General features: G+C 41.3%; 1 protein-coding gene across 1 annotated transcript in view; it reads left to right on the forward strand.

The window, feature by feature from the left end:
• Nucleotides 1–10,905, forward strand: part of si:ch73-105b23.6 (fibrillin-2) — a 134,914-nt gene extending 124,009 nt beyond the window's left edge. The window contains exon 25 of the mRNA XM_043696763.1: nt 10,769–10,905. Coding sequence (XP_043552698.1) covers nt 10,769–10,905 — 137 coding nt within the window. The remainder of the gene's footprint in view (nt 1–10,768) is intronic.
• The last annotated feature ends 3,435 nt before the right edge of the window (nt 10,906–14,340 follow it).

The following is a 14,340-nucleotide window of genomic DNA, read 5'->3' on the forward strand; positions in this document are numbered from 1 at the left end:
ACAGGAGGGGCAGACAGGTGATGTAGGAGGCAATGGGCCTTTGCCCTGAGTTTGCAGCACTGCAGTTAAGCATGCAACTGGCTGTTTACTGAGTGAGCAAGAAGAACATAGAATATAGAACATAGAAAAGTACAGCACAGAACAGACCCTTTGGCCCACGACGTTGTGTCGACATTTAATCCTAATGTAAAATATAGTAACTTAACCTACACACCCCTCAACTCACTGCTATCCATGTGCATGTCCAGCAATTGCTTAAATGTCCCTAATGACTCTACTTCCACCACCACAGCAAGCAATGCATTCCATGCATTCACAACTCTCTGCATAAAGAACCTACCTCTGACGTCTCCTTTATACCTTCCTCCTAATATCTTTAAATTATGACTTCTCATACCAGTCAATCCTGCCTGGGGAAGAGTCTCTGGCTATTGACTCTATCTATTCCATTCATTACCTTGTATACCTCGATCAGGTCTCCTCTCTACCTCCTTTTTTCCAGAAGGAAAAGTCCGAGCTTATCCAACCTTTCTTCATGAGGCAAGCCCTCCAGTCCAGGTAGCATCCTGGTAAACCTTCTTCAATGCAACAAACTTCACTCATTCAATCAGTGAAACAAAATACATTCATTCATTCAGTGAATCAAACTGTATTCTTACACTCAGTGAAACAATCTTTAATCATTCATTCAGTGAACAAAACTACATTCATTCATTCATTGAATCAAACTTCATTCATTCATTCAGTGACTCAAGCTACAAAGCCTCTGTATCTTTCCTATAGTAGGGCGACCAGAACTGGACACAATATTCCAAGCGTGGTCTCACCAGGGATTTGTAGAGCTGCAGCAAAACCTCGCGGCTCTTAAACTCATTCCCCTATTAATGAAAGCCAAAACACCATATGCTCTCTTAACAACCCTATCCACTTGGGTGGCAACTTTGAAGGATCTATGTACTTGCACACTGAGATCCCTCAGTTCCTCCACACATCCAAGAATCCTGTCTTTAATCCTGTATTCAGCATTCGAATTCGACCTTCCAAAATACATCAGTTCCAATTTACCCAGGTTGAACTTCATCTGCCATTTCTCAGCCCAGCTCTGCAGCCTGTCTATGTCGCGCTGTAGCCTGCAGTAGCCCTCTATACTATTGATGACGTCTCCAACCTTTGTGTCATCTGCAAATTTACTAACCCACCCCTCAACCTCCTCAACCAAGTCATTTATAAAAACTACAAAGAGCAGAGGCCCTAGAACACAGCCCTGCAGGACCCCACTCAACACTGACCTCCAGGCAGAATACTTTCCACCTCCAACCACTCTCTGCCTTCTGTCAGCCAGCCAATTCTGAATCCAGATAGCCAAATCTCCCTGTATCCCATACTTCCTGATTTTATGAATGAACCTACCATGGGAAACCTTATCAAATGCCTTGCTGAAGTCCATATACACCACAGCCACTGCTCGACTGTCGCCAACCTTTCTTGACACCTCCTCAAAGAACTCAATAAGATTTGTGAGGCATGTCCTTCCCCTCACAAAGCCATGCTGACTGCCTTTAATCACACTATGCTTTGCCTATTAGTCATAAATCCTATCCCTCAGAATTCTTTCCAAAACTTTGCTGACCACAGACGTAAGACTGATGGGTCTGTAATTGCCAGGGATTTCCCTATTACCGTTCTTGAAAAGAGAAATAACATTTGCCTCCTTCCAATCCTCCAGTACGACTCCTGTGGAGAGGGAAGAGGCAAATATCCTTGCCAGCAGCTTAGCAACCTCCTTTCTCGCTTCCTGGATCACCCTAGGATAAATCTGGTCTGGCCCTGGGGACTTATCAATCTTAATGTTTCCCAAACTTTCCAGCACATTAACTTCATCAATCTTGATCTGGTCAAGACTGTATCCCAGCTCCTCTAAGTTTTCATTTACAACAAGTTTCCTTTCCTTGGGGAAAACCGAAGCAAAAAAACTAATTTAGGACTTCCCCTATCTGCTCAGACTCCACGCACAAGTTCCCTCCCCTATCCCTGATCATTCTCATATTCCTCACGTATGAGTGAAATGCCTTTGGGTTCTCCCTATTCCTTCTTGCCAAGACTTTTTCATGCCCCCTCCTGGCTTTCCTCAGACCATTTCTGAGCTCCTTTCTAGCAAGTCTGTAATCCTCTAAAGCTGTGCTGGATCCTTGCTTCCTCCACCTTACGTAAGCTGCCTTCTTCTTTTTGATGAGAAGTTTCTCTGTTCTCATCATCCAAGGTTCCTTAATCTTACCCCTTCTTACCTGTCTCAGAGGAACAAATTCATGCATCACTCGCAACAACTGCTCCTTAAAACATTCTCCACATGTCTGCTGTGTCCTTTCTGTGGAAAAATTGCTCCCAGTCTGTACTTCCCAACTCCTGTCTGATAGCGTCATAATTTCCTTTTTTTCCAATTAAATATCTTCCCTCGGTAACTGCTCCTTTCACTCTCCAAGGCTATGCTAAATGTGAGGCAGTTGTGATCACTTTCACCAAAGCACTCTCCCACTGCGAGATCTGACACCTGTTGCTGAGCTCCAAATCCAAAATGGCCTCTCCCCTCATCGGTCTGCCTACATAGTGAGTAAGGAAACCCTCCTGAACACACCTGACAAAAATGGATCCACCCAAACCATCTGCACTTAGGAGGTCGATATTGGGAAAGTTGAAATCACCCATAACAACAACCCTGCTACTTCTGCATTTTTTAAGAATCTGTCCGCCTATGAGATCTTCAATCTCTCTATTGCTATTAAGTAGTCTGTAGAAAACCCCCAATATGGTGGCTGTTCCCTTGCTGTTCCTAACTTCCACCCATACTGACTCAGTCGACAAACCTTCCTCAACAACCTTCGTTTCTATAGCTATGATGCATTCTCTGATTAGCAATGCTACACCCCCTCCTATTTTTTCATCCTCCCTGTTCTTTTTAAACATCTAAACCCTGGAACATCAAGCAACCATTCCTGCCCCTGTGAAGCCCATGTCTCCGTTATGCCACAACATCATAGCCCCAAGTACTGATCCATGATCTAAGTTTGTCACTCTTATTTCGGACACTCCTTGCATTAAAGTAGACACACTTTAACTGATCCCTTTGTTTCATCGTGTGAGAAACCTTCCTGATAGATTCAATTAGATAGTGACGAAGGATGTAGTAGGTTGCAGAGAGACATAGATAGGATGCAGAGCTGGGCTGAGAGGTAGCAAATGGAGTTTAATGTGGACAAGTGTGAGGTGATACACTTTGGACGGAGTAATTGGAATGCAAAGTACTGGGCTAATGGTAAGATTCTTAGGAGTGCAGATGAACAGAGAGATCTCGGTGTCCATGTACACAGAACCCTAAAAGTTGCCACCCAGATTGATAGGGTTGTTAAGAAGGCATACAGTGTTTTGGCCTTTATTAATAGAGGGATTGAGTTCCGGAACCAGGAGGTTTTGCTGCAGCTGTACAAAGCTCTGGTACGGCCACACTTGGAGTATTGTGTACAGCTCTGGTCACCGCATTATAAGAAGGATGTGGAAGCTTTGGAAAGGGTGCAGAGGAGATTTACTAGGATGTTACCTGGTAAGGAAGGAATGTCTTATGAGGAAAGGCTGAGGGCCTTGAGGCTGTTCTCGTTAGAGAGAAAATGGTTGAGAGGTGACTTAATAGAGACATACAAGATAATCAGAGGGTAGATAGGGTGGACAGGGAGAGCCTTTTTCAAAGTATGGAGACGGCAAGCATGAGGGGACACAACTATAAAGTGAGGGGAGATAGGTATAAGACAGATGTCAGAGGTAGTTTCTTTACTCAGAAAGTAGTAAGGGTATGGAATGCTTTGCCTGCAACAGTAGTAGATTCGCCAAGTTTAAGTGCATTTAAGTCGTCATTGGATAGGCACATGGATGTACATGGAATAGTGTAGGTGGGATGGGCTTCAGATTAGTATGACAGGGCGGCGCAACAATGCGGGCCAAAAGGCCTGTACTGTGCTGTAATGTTCTATGTTCTATGTTCTAATACATCCTGTCACTGCCTCACCTGCAACTGACCCCCTCTCAGACATGTGGCTCTGATTTCCACCCCCCCTGCCAAACTAGTTTACATCCTCCCAAATCATATGAGCTAACCTACCACCCAGGACATTTGTGCCCCTCCAGTTCAGGTGCAACCCATCCTTCATGTACAGGTCTCAACTTCCCCCAATGGTCTGATATCTGAAGCCCTCCCTCCTGTACCAGCCTCGCAGCCAGGTGTTAAGCTGCATTCACTGACTGTTCCTCATCTCACTATCTTGTGGCACCGGTAGCAAATCTGAGATCACTACTCTACTCGTCCTGCTCTTCAGCTTCCAACCTAGCTCACTTTTCAGATCTTCAATCCCTTTCCTGGCTATATCATTGGTGCCAATATGTACCACGATTTCTGGCTGCTCACCCTGCCCCTTCAGAATCTTGTAAACCCGATCGGTGACATCCCGGACCCTGGCACCGGGGAGGCAACATACCTTCTTGGAATCCCGTTCCTGACCACAAACTCTCCTGTCAATCCATCTATCTATTGAGTCCCCTACCACTAGCGCTTTTCTATTTTACCCCCTTCCCTTAGAATACTAGGAAGGGGAGAAGCCAACCATGATTAACCATAGAAGTTAAAGAAAGCACCAAATTGAAAGAAAAGCCACATATGTGGGAAAGACGACTAGTAAGCCAGAGGATTGTGAAAATTTTTAAATCCAATCAAAGACCACCAAGGAAAGGGAGAAAATAAGCTTTGAGGGTAAACTTGCAGGTAATATCAAGACCAACCATAAGAGATTCCATAGAGTTCCCTATGAAGAGGAAAAGAGAAGCCAAAGCGAATTTAGACCTTCTTAAAGAATAAAGCTGGGGAAGTAATATGGGAAACTAGGAAATAGCAGAGGAGTTAATAAATACATTACATCAGCCTTAACAGTGGAAGACATCCCAAAATTAATAAATAATCAAGTGACAATAGGAATTGAATTGAATTGAATTGAATTTATTGTCACGTGTACCAAGACACAGTGAAAAGCTTTGTCTTGCGAGTAATACAATCAGATCACAGAGTTAAGTAGCATAGATAGGTAAATAATAGGTAAACAGCGGCAAAAACAAAAACACAAGTACAGGCGAATGCTAAGAGTTTGTGAGTCCATTCAGTATTCTAACAGTAGGGTAGAAATTGTTTCGAAACCGGCTGTGTGTTCAGGCTTCTGTATCTTCTCCCCAATGGTCGAGATTGTAGAAAAACATTGCCAGGGTGGGATGGATCTTTGAGAATGCTGGCAGCCTTTCCTTGACAGTGGGCCTGGTAGATGGATTATATCGATGGGAGGCTGGCCTTTGTGATTGTCTGGGCTGAGTTCACCACTCTCTGTAACCGTTTCCAATCTAGAATGGTAGTACAGAAGAGAGGAAATGAATATAATAACTACCACTATAGAAAAAATGTTATGAAAATTATTGGGGCTAAAGACAGATATGTTTCCTGGACTTGATGGGATGAGTCCTAGGATATTAAAGGAAATAGTGCCAGAGATAGTGAATGCATTGGCAGTAAACTTCCAGGATCCTGAGACTGTGGAAAGTCCCAGATGATTGGAAAACTGCTAATGTGGACACCTTTATTGAACAAAAAGGGAAGAAGACAAAAAAAAAGGCAGTTAGCTTAATGGCTGTTATCGGGAAAATATTAGGTGTAATAGATGTAACAAAAAAGATGTAATAGCAGAGTATTTACAAATGCATAATATGATCAAACAGTCAGCATGGCTTCATGAAGTGGAAATTATGCCTGAGAAATTTATTAAAATTTGTTCCAGAGTTAACAAGCTGCAAAGATGAAGGGGAAGCACCTGGATATAACATATTTTTGGATTTTCAAAAGACATTTGATAAGGAACCACACATTTATAAGATAATAAGATAAAGCCCGTGGTGTTGGAGCCAGTATATTAGCGTGGATAGAGGATTGGCTAACTAATAGAAGAGTTTGCAATAAGGGGGCCATTTTCAAGTTGGCAGCCTGAAACTAGTGCTGTGCCACAATTATTTACAATATACATTAATTACTTGGATGAGGAAAGTGAAAGTAATATCAGCTTTGTACATTTTGTGGATGATACAAAAATAGATGGGAAGGCAAATGTTGAGTATGACACAAAGTATCTGCAGAGGGATGTGGACAAGGTTAAGTGATTGGGCAAACGTTTAGAAGGTGAAATATAATGTGGGAAATGTGAGGAAGAATAGAGAAGCTGAATATTAATTAAGTAGAGAAAGACTGCAAAAAAAACACCGAATAAAGAGATTTATGAATCTTTGTCCATGAAATACAAAAAGCTAACATCTAAATTCAGTGAGTAACAGGGGCAGCAAATGAATTTTAAAGGGAATCGATTATAAAAGTAGGGAGTTTTGCTAAAATGATGTAAGGCCCTCGTCAGACCACAGTTGGAATACTGTGAATAGTTTTGGGCCCCTTATCTAAGGAAAGATATACTGACATTGGAGAGAGTCCAGAGAAGATTCATGACACTAATACCAGGTTTGGAAAGACAGTTTTAAGAGGAAAGACTGTGTAGATTGCACCTGTACTCATTGAAATACAGAAGAAAGAGAGGTGACCTTACTGAAAGACATAAGATTCTTAGATGACTTGGCAGGGTAGATGTAGAATGTGGGTGGGTCTAGGACCAGAGAGAATAATTGTAGGATAAGGGCTCTCACATTTAACAAGAGATGAAGAGGAATTTCTATGTAGAATTTCTTTAGTGCATCTTTCAGATAGTACACACTACCGCTACAGCATATTGCTTCACTTCAATATCTGTGTTGAAAGCCTGCTGCAGCATGTGAAAACAAGAGGAACAAGGCGTATACAGGGCAGTGCATCCTGCTGACACCTTTGATCCTTGTCCTACATTACATTACCCTATATCTTTTTCATTAATCTCTATGTCCAAAAATCTTTCGGTGTGAATGAAATAATCAGCGCTGTTTGTGGCCAGGAGGTTCACAGCAAAGGTAGCCAATGCATTCAGAGGGTCAGAGATGAGGAACCCCACAGGTTTGGTTGGTGTACAATACACGAGCTTATGAGTAATTTTATTTCCTTTTAAAGGGCCTCACGTTCGTGGGACTTACAGCCTCATCCCGGACTTATAGAATCACTTACCCCATCTGCTCCAAGTGTGGACTCAGCCATTTTTGGCCCCATTGTAAACTTTTGCTTTTCAACATGTTAAAAGGTGACATGCAGTACTTTTCAGCAACTGGCCTCCAGCCTCCATGTCTGCCTATCAGTGAGCCTCCAAATATCCAAATCCCCTTTGTGTAAAACCCCATAGGCTTTACACAAACCCATGCGGAGTGGACTCGATGGGCCGAATGGCCTTACTTCCGCTCCTATGTCATATGGTCTTACATTTCCCAAGGTCCTGATCCAACCTTTTGTTTATTTTCACTCATGGGATATTGGCATCACTTGCTGGCCAGCATTTATTGCCTACCTCTAGTTGCCCTTGAGAAGATGGTAGTGAGCTGTCTTCTTGAATTGCTGCAGTCTGTGTGTTGTACAAGTTATCCCACAATGCCTTTCGAGAGGGAATTCAAGATTTTGAGTCAGCACACTGAAGGAATGGTGATATATTTCAAAAGCAGGATGGTGAGTGTCTTGGTTGGGAACTTGCAAATGGTGGTGTTCCTGTGTATCTATTACCTTTATCTATCTAGATGGAAGTGGTCATGGGTTTGAAAGTGCTGCAAAATATCTTTGGTGAATTTCTGCAGTGTATCTTGTAGATGGTACACATTGCTGCTACTGAGGAGGAAGTGGATGCTTGTAGATGTAGTGCCAATCAAGCAGGCTGCTTTGTCCTGGAACATGTCAAGTTTTTTGAATTGTTGGGGCTGCATTCATCCAGACAAATGGGGAATATTCCATCACACTCCTGATTTGTGCCTTGTACTTGGTGGACAGGCTTTGGAGAGTCCGGAGATGTGTTACTTGCTTCAGCATTCATGTCTTTGACCTGCTCTTATAGCCATTGTATTTATTTGGCTAGCCCAGTCCAGTTGAGGTTCTGGTCAATGGTAACCCAGTATGTTGATCGTAGGGAACTCAGTGATGGTAATGCCATTGAATGTCATGGGGCAATGGTTAGTTTGTCTCTTATTGGAGATGGTCATTGTCTAGCATTTGAGTGGCATGACTATTACTTTCCCTAAGTCTGGATATTCTCCAGATTTTGTTGTATTTGAACCAGGGCTACTTCAGTATATGAGGAGTTGCGAATGGTGCTGAATATTGTGCAATCATCAGTGAACATCCTATTTCTGACTTTATGATAAGGGTGAAGGTCATTGATGAAGTAGCTGAAATTGGTTGGGTGTAGGACACTACTCTGAAGGACCTGTCTGCATGACTCTGCACCTGCTCATTTTTACCCCCTGGCATATGAGGTGGGTATGACGGGTGTGGCCATACACAGTTCTCTCCCCTTGAAGCTGAGGTGCACCTGACCATGGGTGAATATCTGTTCTGCTTGCACCCCCTTTCCATCTATGCTTTACCATATCCCCCCATTGGCAATACTGTTGCCCCCTTCACAACTGTCATGTCCTTTTCTCATAGCCTTCAACCCCTAATCATGGAGAATAACATGTTGAATCTCTTTCACAAGGAAATAGTGCTCTAGTCACCCCAACTCCTCGTTCCCCTTAGTTTTTGTGGACAAACCCAAAGGACTGATCATGGCCCAACCCTGAATAGCCAAAGCAGGCAGACTCAGATGAGAAGAAGTGCTGAGACTCCTGACCAGGGGATTATACAATCACATTAACCCCTACCCCTTGGGCTGGCTGCTATGGAGCCATAGAACTGACTGTGATCCATTCTCCTGTCTGCAGAGACATAGCTGATTGAGAACACTCTACCTGGACATCTGACCATTGCCAATGCCTTAGACTGGTATTGGATGTTGTCCTGACTGATTGGTGCCTTCAGTGAGGTCCACTCCCCTAAGACATTGAACTGTGGCTGCTTGCTGCATTTGCTCTGTGCATTTGCTGCATAATTTGCTGGCACATGTTGGCAGGTCTGAGAATGACGTAGCACTCTGCCACACAGCAAGAAGTCTTTGCCCTTGACTGAGGACTGCTACCAGTAAGGCATGCTGCCTAGTTGTATGACTGCGCAACTTGATATGGCAAGGAAAGCAAGGCATGGATGGTGTGCACATGTAGATAGGTGCTAAGTAAGCTAGCAGTAAGAGAGCAAGTGAAAGGCCCTGAGAGGCAACCTGGGCCAATCCTTGAGCTGGATACCAGTCCGTAAATGTGTCCTTGTTGCAGCCTTTCAATGATAGTTGCCAGTAAACTCTGAAATGCAGGTCTGTGCTCCTAATCTTCCTGCAAGCATTCAGAAAGTTGTTCTGATGGCCTTGAAGGGTTGGCAAATACTGGATGGCAATGTCTGTGGACAAGTAGTGCAAGTGGATGGTGCTTGTGGGTCTTGCCATAGGATGGTTCTAAGCAACATGGAGATCCTTTGGAGCAAGTGATGAGCTGAAGTCACCAGGTACCCGTTCTGATTTTCATGGCAAGAAGTCTTGCTATCCAGTTTATTTGGTGGGTTTGGTAAGCTAGGTAGCTGAATAGTAATGAAAAAAGTTGAGCTATAAATAAGCTGTTTAGCAGGTTATAATCTTGCCCCTTTAACTGGCAACTCACTGCTTATGTTGTGTGCAACCTGCCTCACCACTCCGCAAAAGTATAAAAGATGGGAGATTGATGCTCCCAAACCTCAAGGTTGGCTTCGCCAGACTTCTTGTCCTAAATCGCGCGACGGCCCATGTCCTTGTGACCACAATAAAACTCCATTTATTGGGTTTGCCTCGTATTATATACAATACTTTGGCATAGTAACCTCCTAAAACCAGGCAAAACTCAATACGTTATTCACTCCTGCTATAAATCACATTGCGTACCAATTTACATGACTTTGTATTTATTCATATTAAATTCACCTTCTTCCTTAGTCCATCTTTTCCATTTGAATAGGCTTATTTTTGACTGCATGGGTCAACTGCATACAGGCTCTTGTCATTACCAAAGCTTTGTAATTTTGCAGTTTTCATTCAATATTGTTATTTCTATGTTCCAGTTGCAACTGCTTCAAAATGCTGAGATTTCATTCTAATAATATGCAGATTAATATTCTAATTATTAAGATACAACACATATCATCATGTTAATGACTTTGATTTTTCTCAGGAGCAATGCTTGAGTTGTCCTTCAGAAATTTGTGACATAACAGGGACTATTCCAAAGGGCATTTAAATATCAAACATATTGGACCAGAGAAACTTGTAGGCTAGACTAGTTGCTTTTCTTTTCCTAAAGTACTAAAGAGTCATGATCACTTTTACTGGTAGCAGCATTTTATATTTATCTGACACTGTGGTGTTATGAATCCCTGGTCTCTGGGTTCCTATTTTCATAATATAGTTATTTTGTTCTGAGGTTATATAATCGGTTTTAGTATATGAAAAGCAACTTAGGTCTGGTTAAGAGAACGGGGAAATAAGTGATGTATGAACTGTTGTGTCAGTTTTTACATTCTAACTATGAATTCTAAAAGTCTTATCATGGATAGCAAAACTTCTTCCTAATATTTCATAAAAATATATTTGTGTGTATTATTCTGACATTTTTTTTGCTGATCTTCAAGCAAACAATCCAGAGTATGACAACAAGGACAAACTGCTATTGGGCCTGATATTGGGAATAGGACTCCCACTGCTGCTACTTCTACTGGCATTACCAATTTTCTACTATTGCATTCGAAGGAAAGTGAAAGCAGAGTAAGTATGGTCACCTTTAAACACAAAGCGCTCTGCGGTAGAATTTGTCTTCAAACTGTCAACATTTGCTGTCACAACTCCTCTGAAATAGCCAATAACCTGTTGAGGTCACACTTGCATAGTCCAGGGTAGAGATCCAGAGACTGCAGCCCATGATTCTACACTGTTTCACAATTTAGGCACTTCTGAGATTCCACCTGAATACAATCAAATCTTTCCATGCTTACACTTTTAGCCACACTGTAAAAATTCCTGATAAAGTGCCACATTTTTAAAAACAATGTAATAAGGTTTTTAATTGTGTAATAGGTTGATAATTATTACTAAACAGCTTCAGTGATCCTGAATGAATAATTTTATATTTGTTAGATGTCAAGTTTCTCCATTACGATAAATATGATAGGTTTTAAAATATATAAAAAAAGTAAAAGTAATGCTATATAATATTTTAGCCTTTATAACAATTTTATATGTGGACACCTAGGATTTCTTTTGTTAAATGTAAAACTTTAAATTTAAAATGAGTGTTACTTTCTGGTTTTCTGACTGAAAATGTTTTCACTGCTTGATGACATAATTGTTGTTGGATACCGAGCGATCCCCCAGACTAGCACCAAATTTAAACTAATGTTGGGAAAGGAAAACTCCATGCCACCAGGACACCTACACCTTTGTACGTGACATCCTTTAAGGTCAGCAGTAAATGCCATTGCTTTAGTACTGACGGTGAAATCCAACACTACATACTTACAATAACTGCCTAATCAATTAATTTCCATGCTGAGCAAAAACATTCGGTACTATAAATGGAACATAAAGATCAGGAAGATTCCAGCTCTGGTCTTAGGTCTGTGTTGAGTTAACTTTTTACCAGTACTTTAACACTGTACCAGTGATACAGAAATTAACATTAATTCTGTGCCATTGGGTTACTGTATGGAAAAAAAAACCACTTTGGTGAATACAATGCAGTGACCCAGCTGGAATTTGTGCATGTATTGATGTCAGGTCAGGATCAAAGAAAGATCCAGAATTTCCTGGAAACTTACACCAGTGGAATGGTGAATCTATGGCATTGAGTTTTTTCCATAAATTATTTTATTATAATTTATTTCATTATATATTCATGGATTTTTAAAATCACTCTAGCAATACCATCATTAACTTCATGTCTATTTTGTCAATCCCCTTTAGCATCTTATCTAACTCACTTAGATCTCCTCTCATTCTTCTAAATTCTAGACAATGTAAGCCTAAACTGCTCAATTTCTCTTCATAAGACAAACACCTCATCTCTGGAATCAATCTAGTGAATCTCCTCTGAACTGCCTCCAATGCAATTCTATCCCTCCTCAAGTAAGGGGACCAAACCTGTACACAATACTCCAGGTGCAGATGCACTAATGCCTTATACAGTTGTAGGAACATTTCAGGTATGGACTCAATGGGCTGAAGGGCCTCTTCACACTGTGTGATTCTATGATTCCCTACATTTATATTCCATTCCTTTAGCAATAAATACCAAAATTCCATTTGCTTTCCTTATTACATGCTTTGCCTGCATACTAGTTTTCTGTGATTCACATACAAGGACACCCAGAACTTCTACACTGAAGCACTCTGAAATTTCCCTCCAGATAATAAATTATTTTTCTATCTCCTGAATAAAATGTACAAGCTCAAACTTATCCATTTTAAACTCCAACTGCCAAATTTTGGTCCATTCGCCTAACCTATCCATATCTGATTATAAATTCTTTCTACCTTTGTTGCAACTTACTTCCCACTTATTTTAGCGTCATCTGAAAATTTGGCTCCAGTATCTTCTATCCCTGCATTCAAGTCACATGTATACTTGTGGTCTGAGGATGAAGCCTTGTAGCATCCCACTTGTTGCATCCTGTCAACCAGAAAAAGACCCATTATCCCACCTCTGTTTTCTTTACTCACAGAACAAAACCATGTAATTAAACTCAGAGATTGTGCTATTCCAGATGATTCTGGGCCCAAATTTATCTGTGCTGCCATTTCTAGATTCCAGTGACATACTAGCACTCATTGTCTTCACTCACACATGTATAAATGGGCAGCTGGAGGCCATCAAACTATATCCTGGTGTGTTAGCATCCTCAGCAAAGAAGGAGAAAATAGTTGACTGATTAAAACAATTTAAATTGCTAAAGCACAGTTGCTATACCAATAACATTTGTAAATAGTTAAAATTTAAAGATGTCAAGTGGATTTTGTTTAACAATATACAATGCTCAAACACATTTCAATGCACAGTTTTTAAAAGACAGAAACTTGGACCAAGTTAATGCTCTTTACAAGCCAGAAGATATTTCAGAGTGGTTGCATTTTGCCATATGGGAAAAGGAGGAAAGAGTATCTGGATGGGGCACCAAAGATATTGTCAAAGAGGAGACTTTTATGCAGGGGTGTTGAAATCAGGTTCGGAAATTAATAGTCAGAGCGAAGTATGCAGAAAATTTAGAGGAAGCGGGCTTAATGACTGAAAAAAATGTCACTATGCTATATGCCTCTTCCTGTGTTGGGCAGAGGATTAAGTGTTAGTTTGGAGTGTGAAAGGAAATCAAAGACAGACAACTGGTGTCGAAACAGCTGCAAATGAGATAAGGGATAGAGCAAGTATAATATGAAGAAACCCGAAGTAACATTCCCATTATTGCCACTTACTAGGACCATAACTCACAGGCTGCCTGCAAAATCCAATCGGAGAAAATGAGGACTGCAGATACTGGAGATCAGAGTCGAGAGTGTGTTGCTTAAAAAGCACAGCAGGTCAGGCAGCATCTGAGAGCAGAAGGATCGACGTTCCATGATTCCTGATGAAGGGCTTTTGCCCGAACCATCGATCCTCCTGCTCGTCAGGATGCTGCCTGACCTGCTGTGCTTTTCCAGCACCACACTGCCTGCAAAATCCAGCCCATCTGCCCCAAGTGGTGAGAGCGTGCAGTTAATTCTAAATTGCCTCATATTTTGTGCAACCTCCCGCAAGAAACAACATTGTGAGCTATTTTAAAAATGTTATCACTAAGTCTGTTATCAACAAATAGTGTAGATTTTGTGAGCATGGGGAAGTGAGAGTTACAATAGTGATGAGAGTAAGGAGTGCAGCATGTGTGAACAGGAGAAAAGTGTAGACTTAAATATGACTGATTGTGGAAGAGTAAATGAAAGTGAATAATGTGAATGGTTACAGTTGGTGGAAATGTGAGTAGATAATACTGAGATAAGAAGTATGATTCTTAACTTGACAAAGCTGATGAGGTAATCAAACCTTTTTTGACATTGTAACAAAATCACGGAAGCTAAACTCGCCATATTAACATCATTTACCACTGCTTCCTACCATTGACAGAGATGTAAGTGCATAAGAAATAGGAAGTGTAGGGTCATTCAGACCTACACATCTACT

This window comes from Chiloscyllium plagiosum, chromosome 9 (assembly GCF_004010195.1).
Source record: "Chiloscyllium plagiosum isolate BGI_BamShark_2017 chromosome 9, ASM401019v2, whole genome shotgun sequence".
NCBI classification, from domain to species: domain Eukaryota; kingdom Metazoa; phylum Chordata; class Chondrichthyes; order Orectolobiformes; family Hemiscylliidae; genus Chiloscyllium; species Chiloscyllium plagiosum.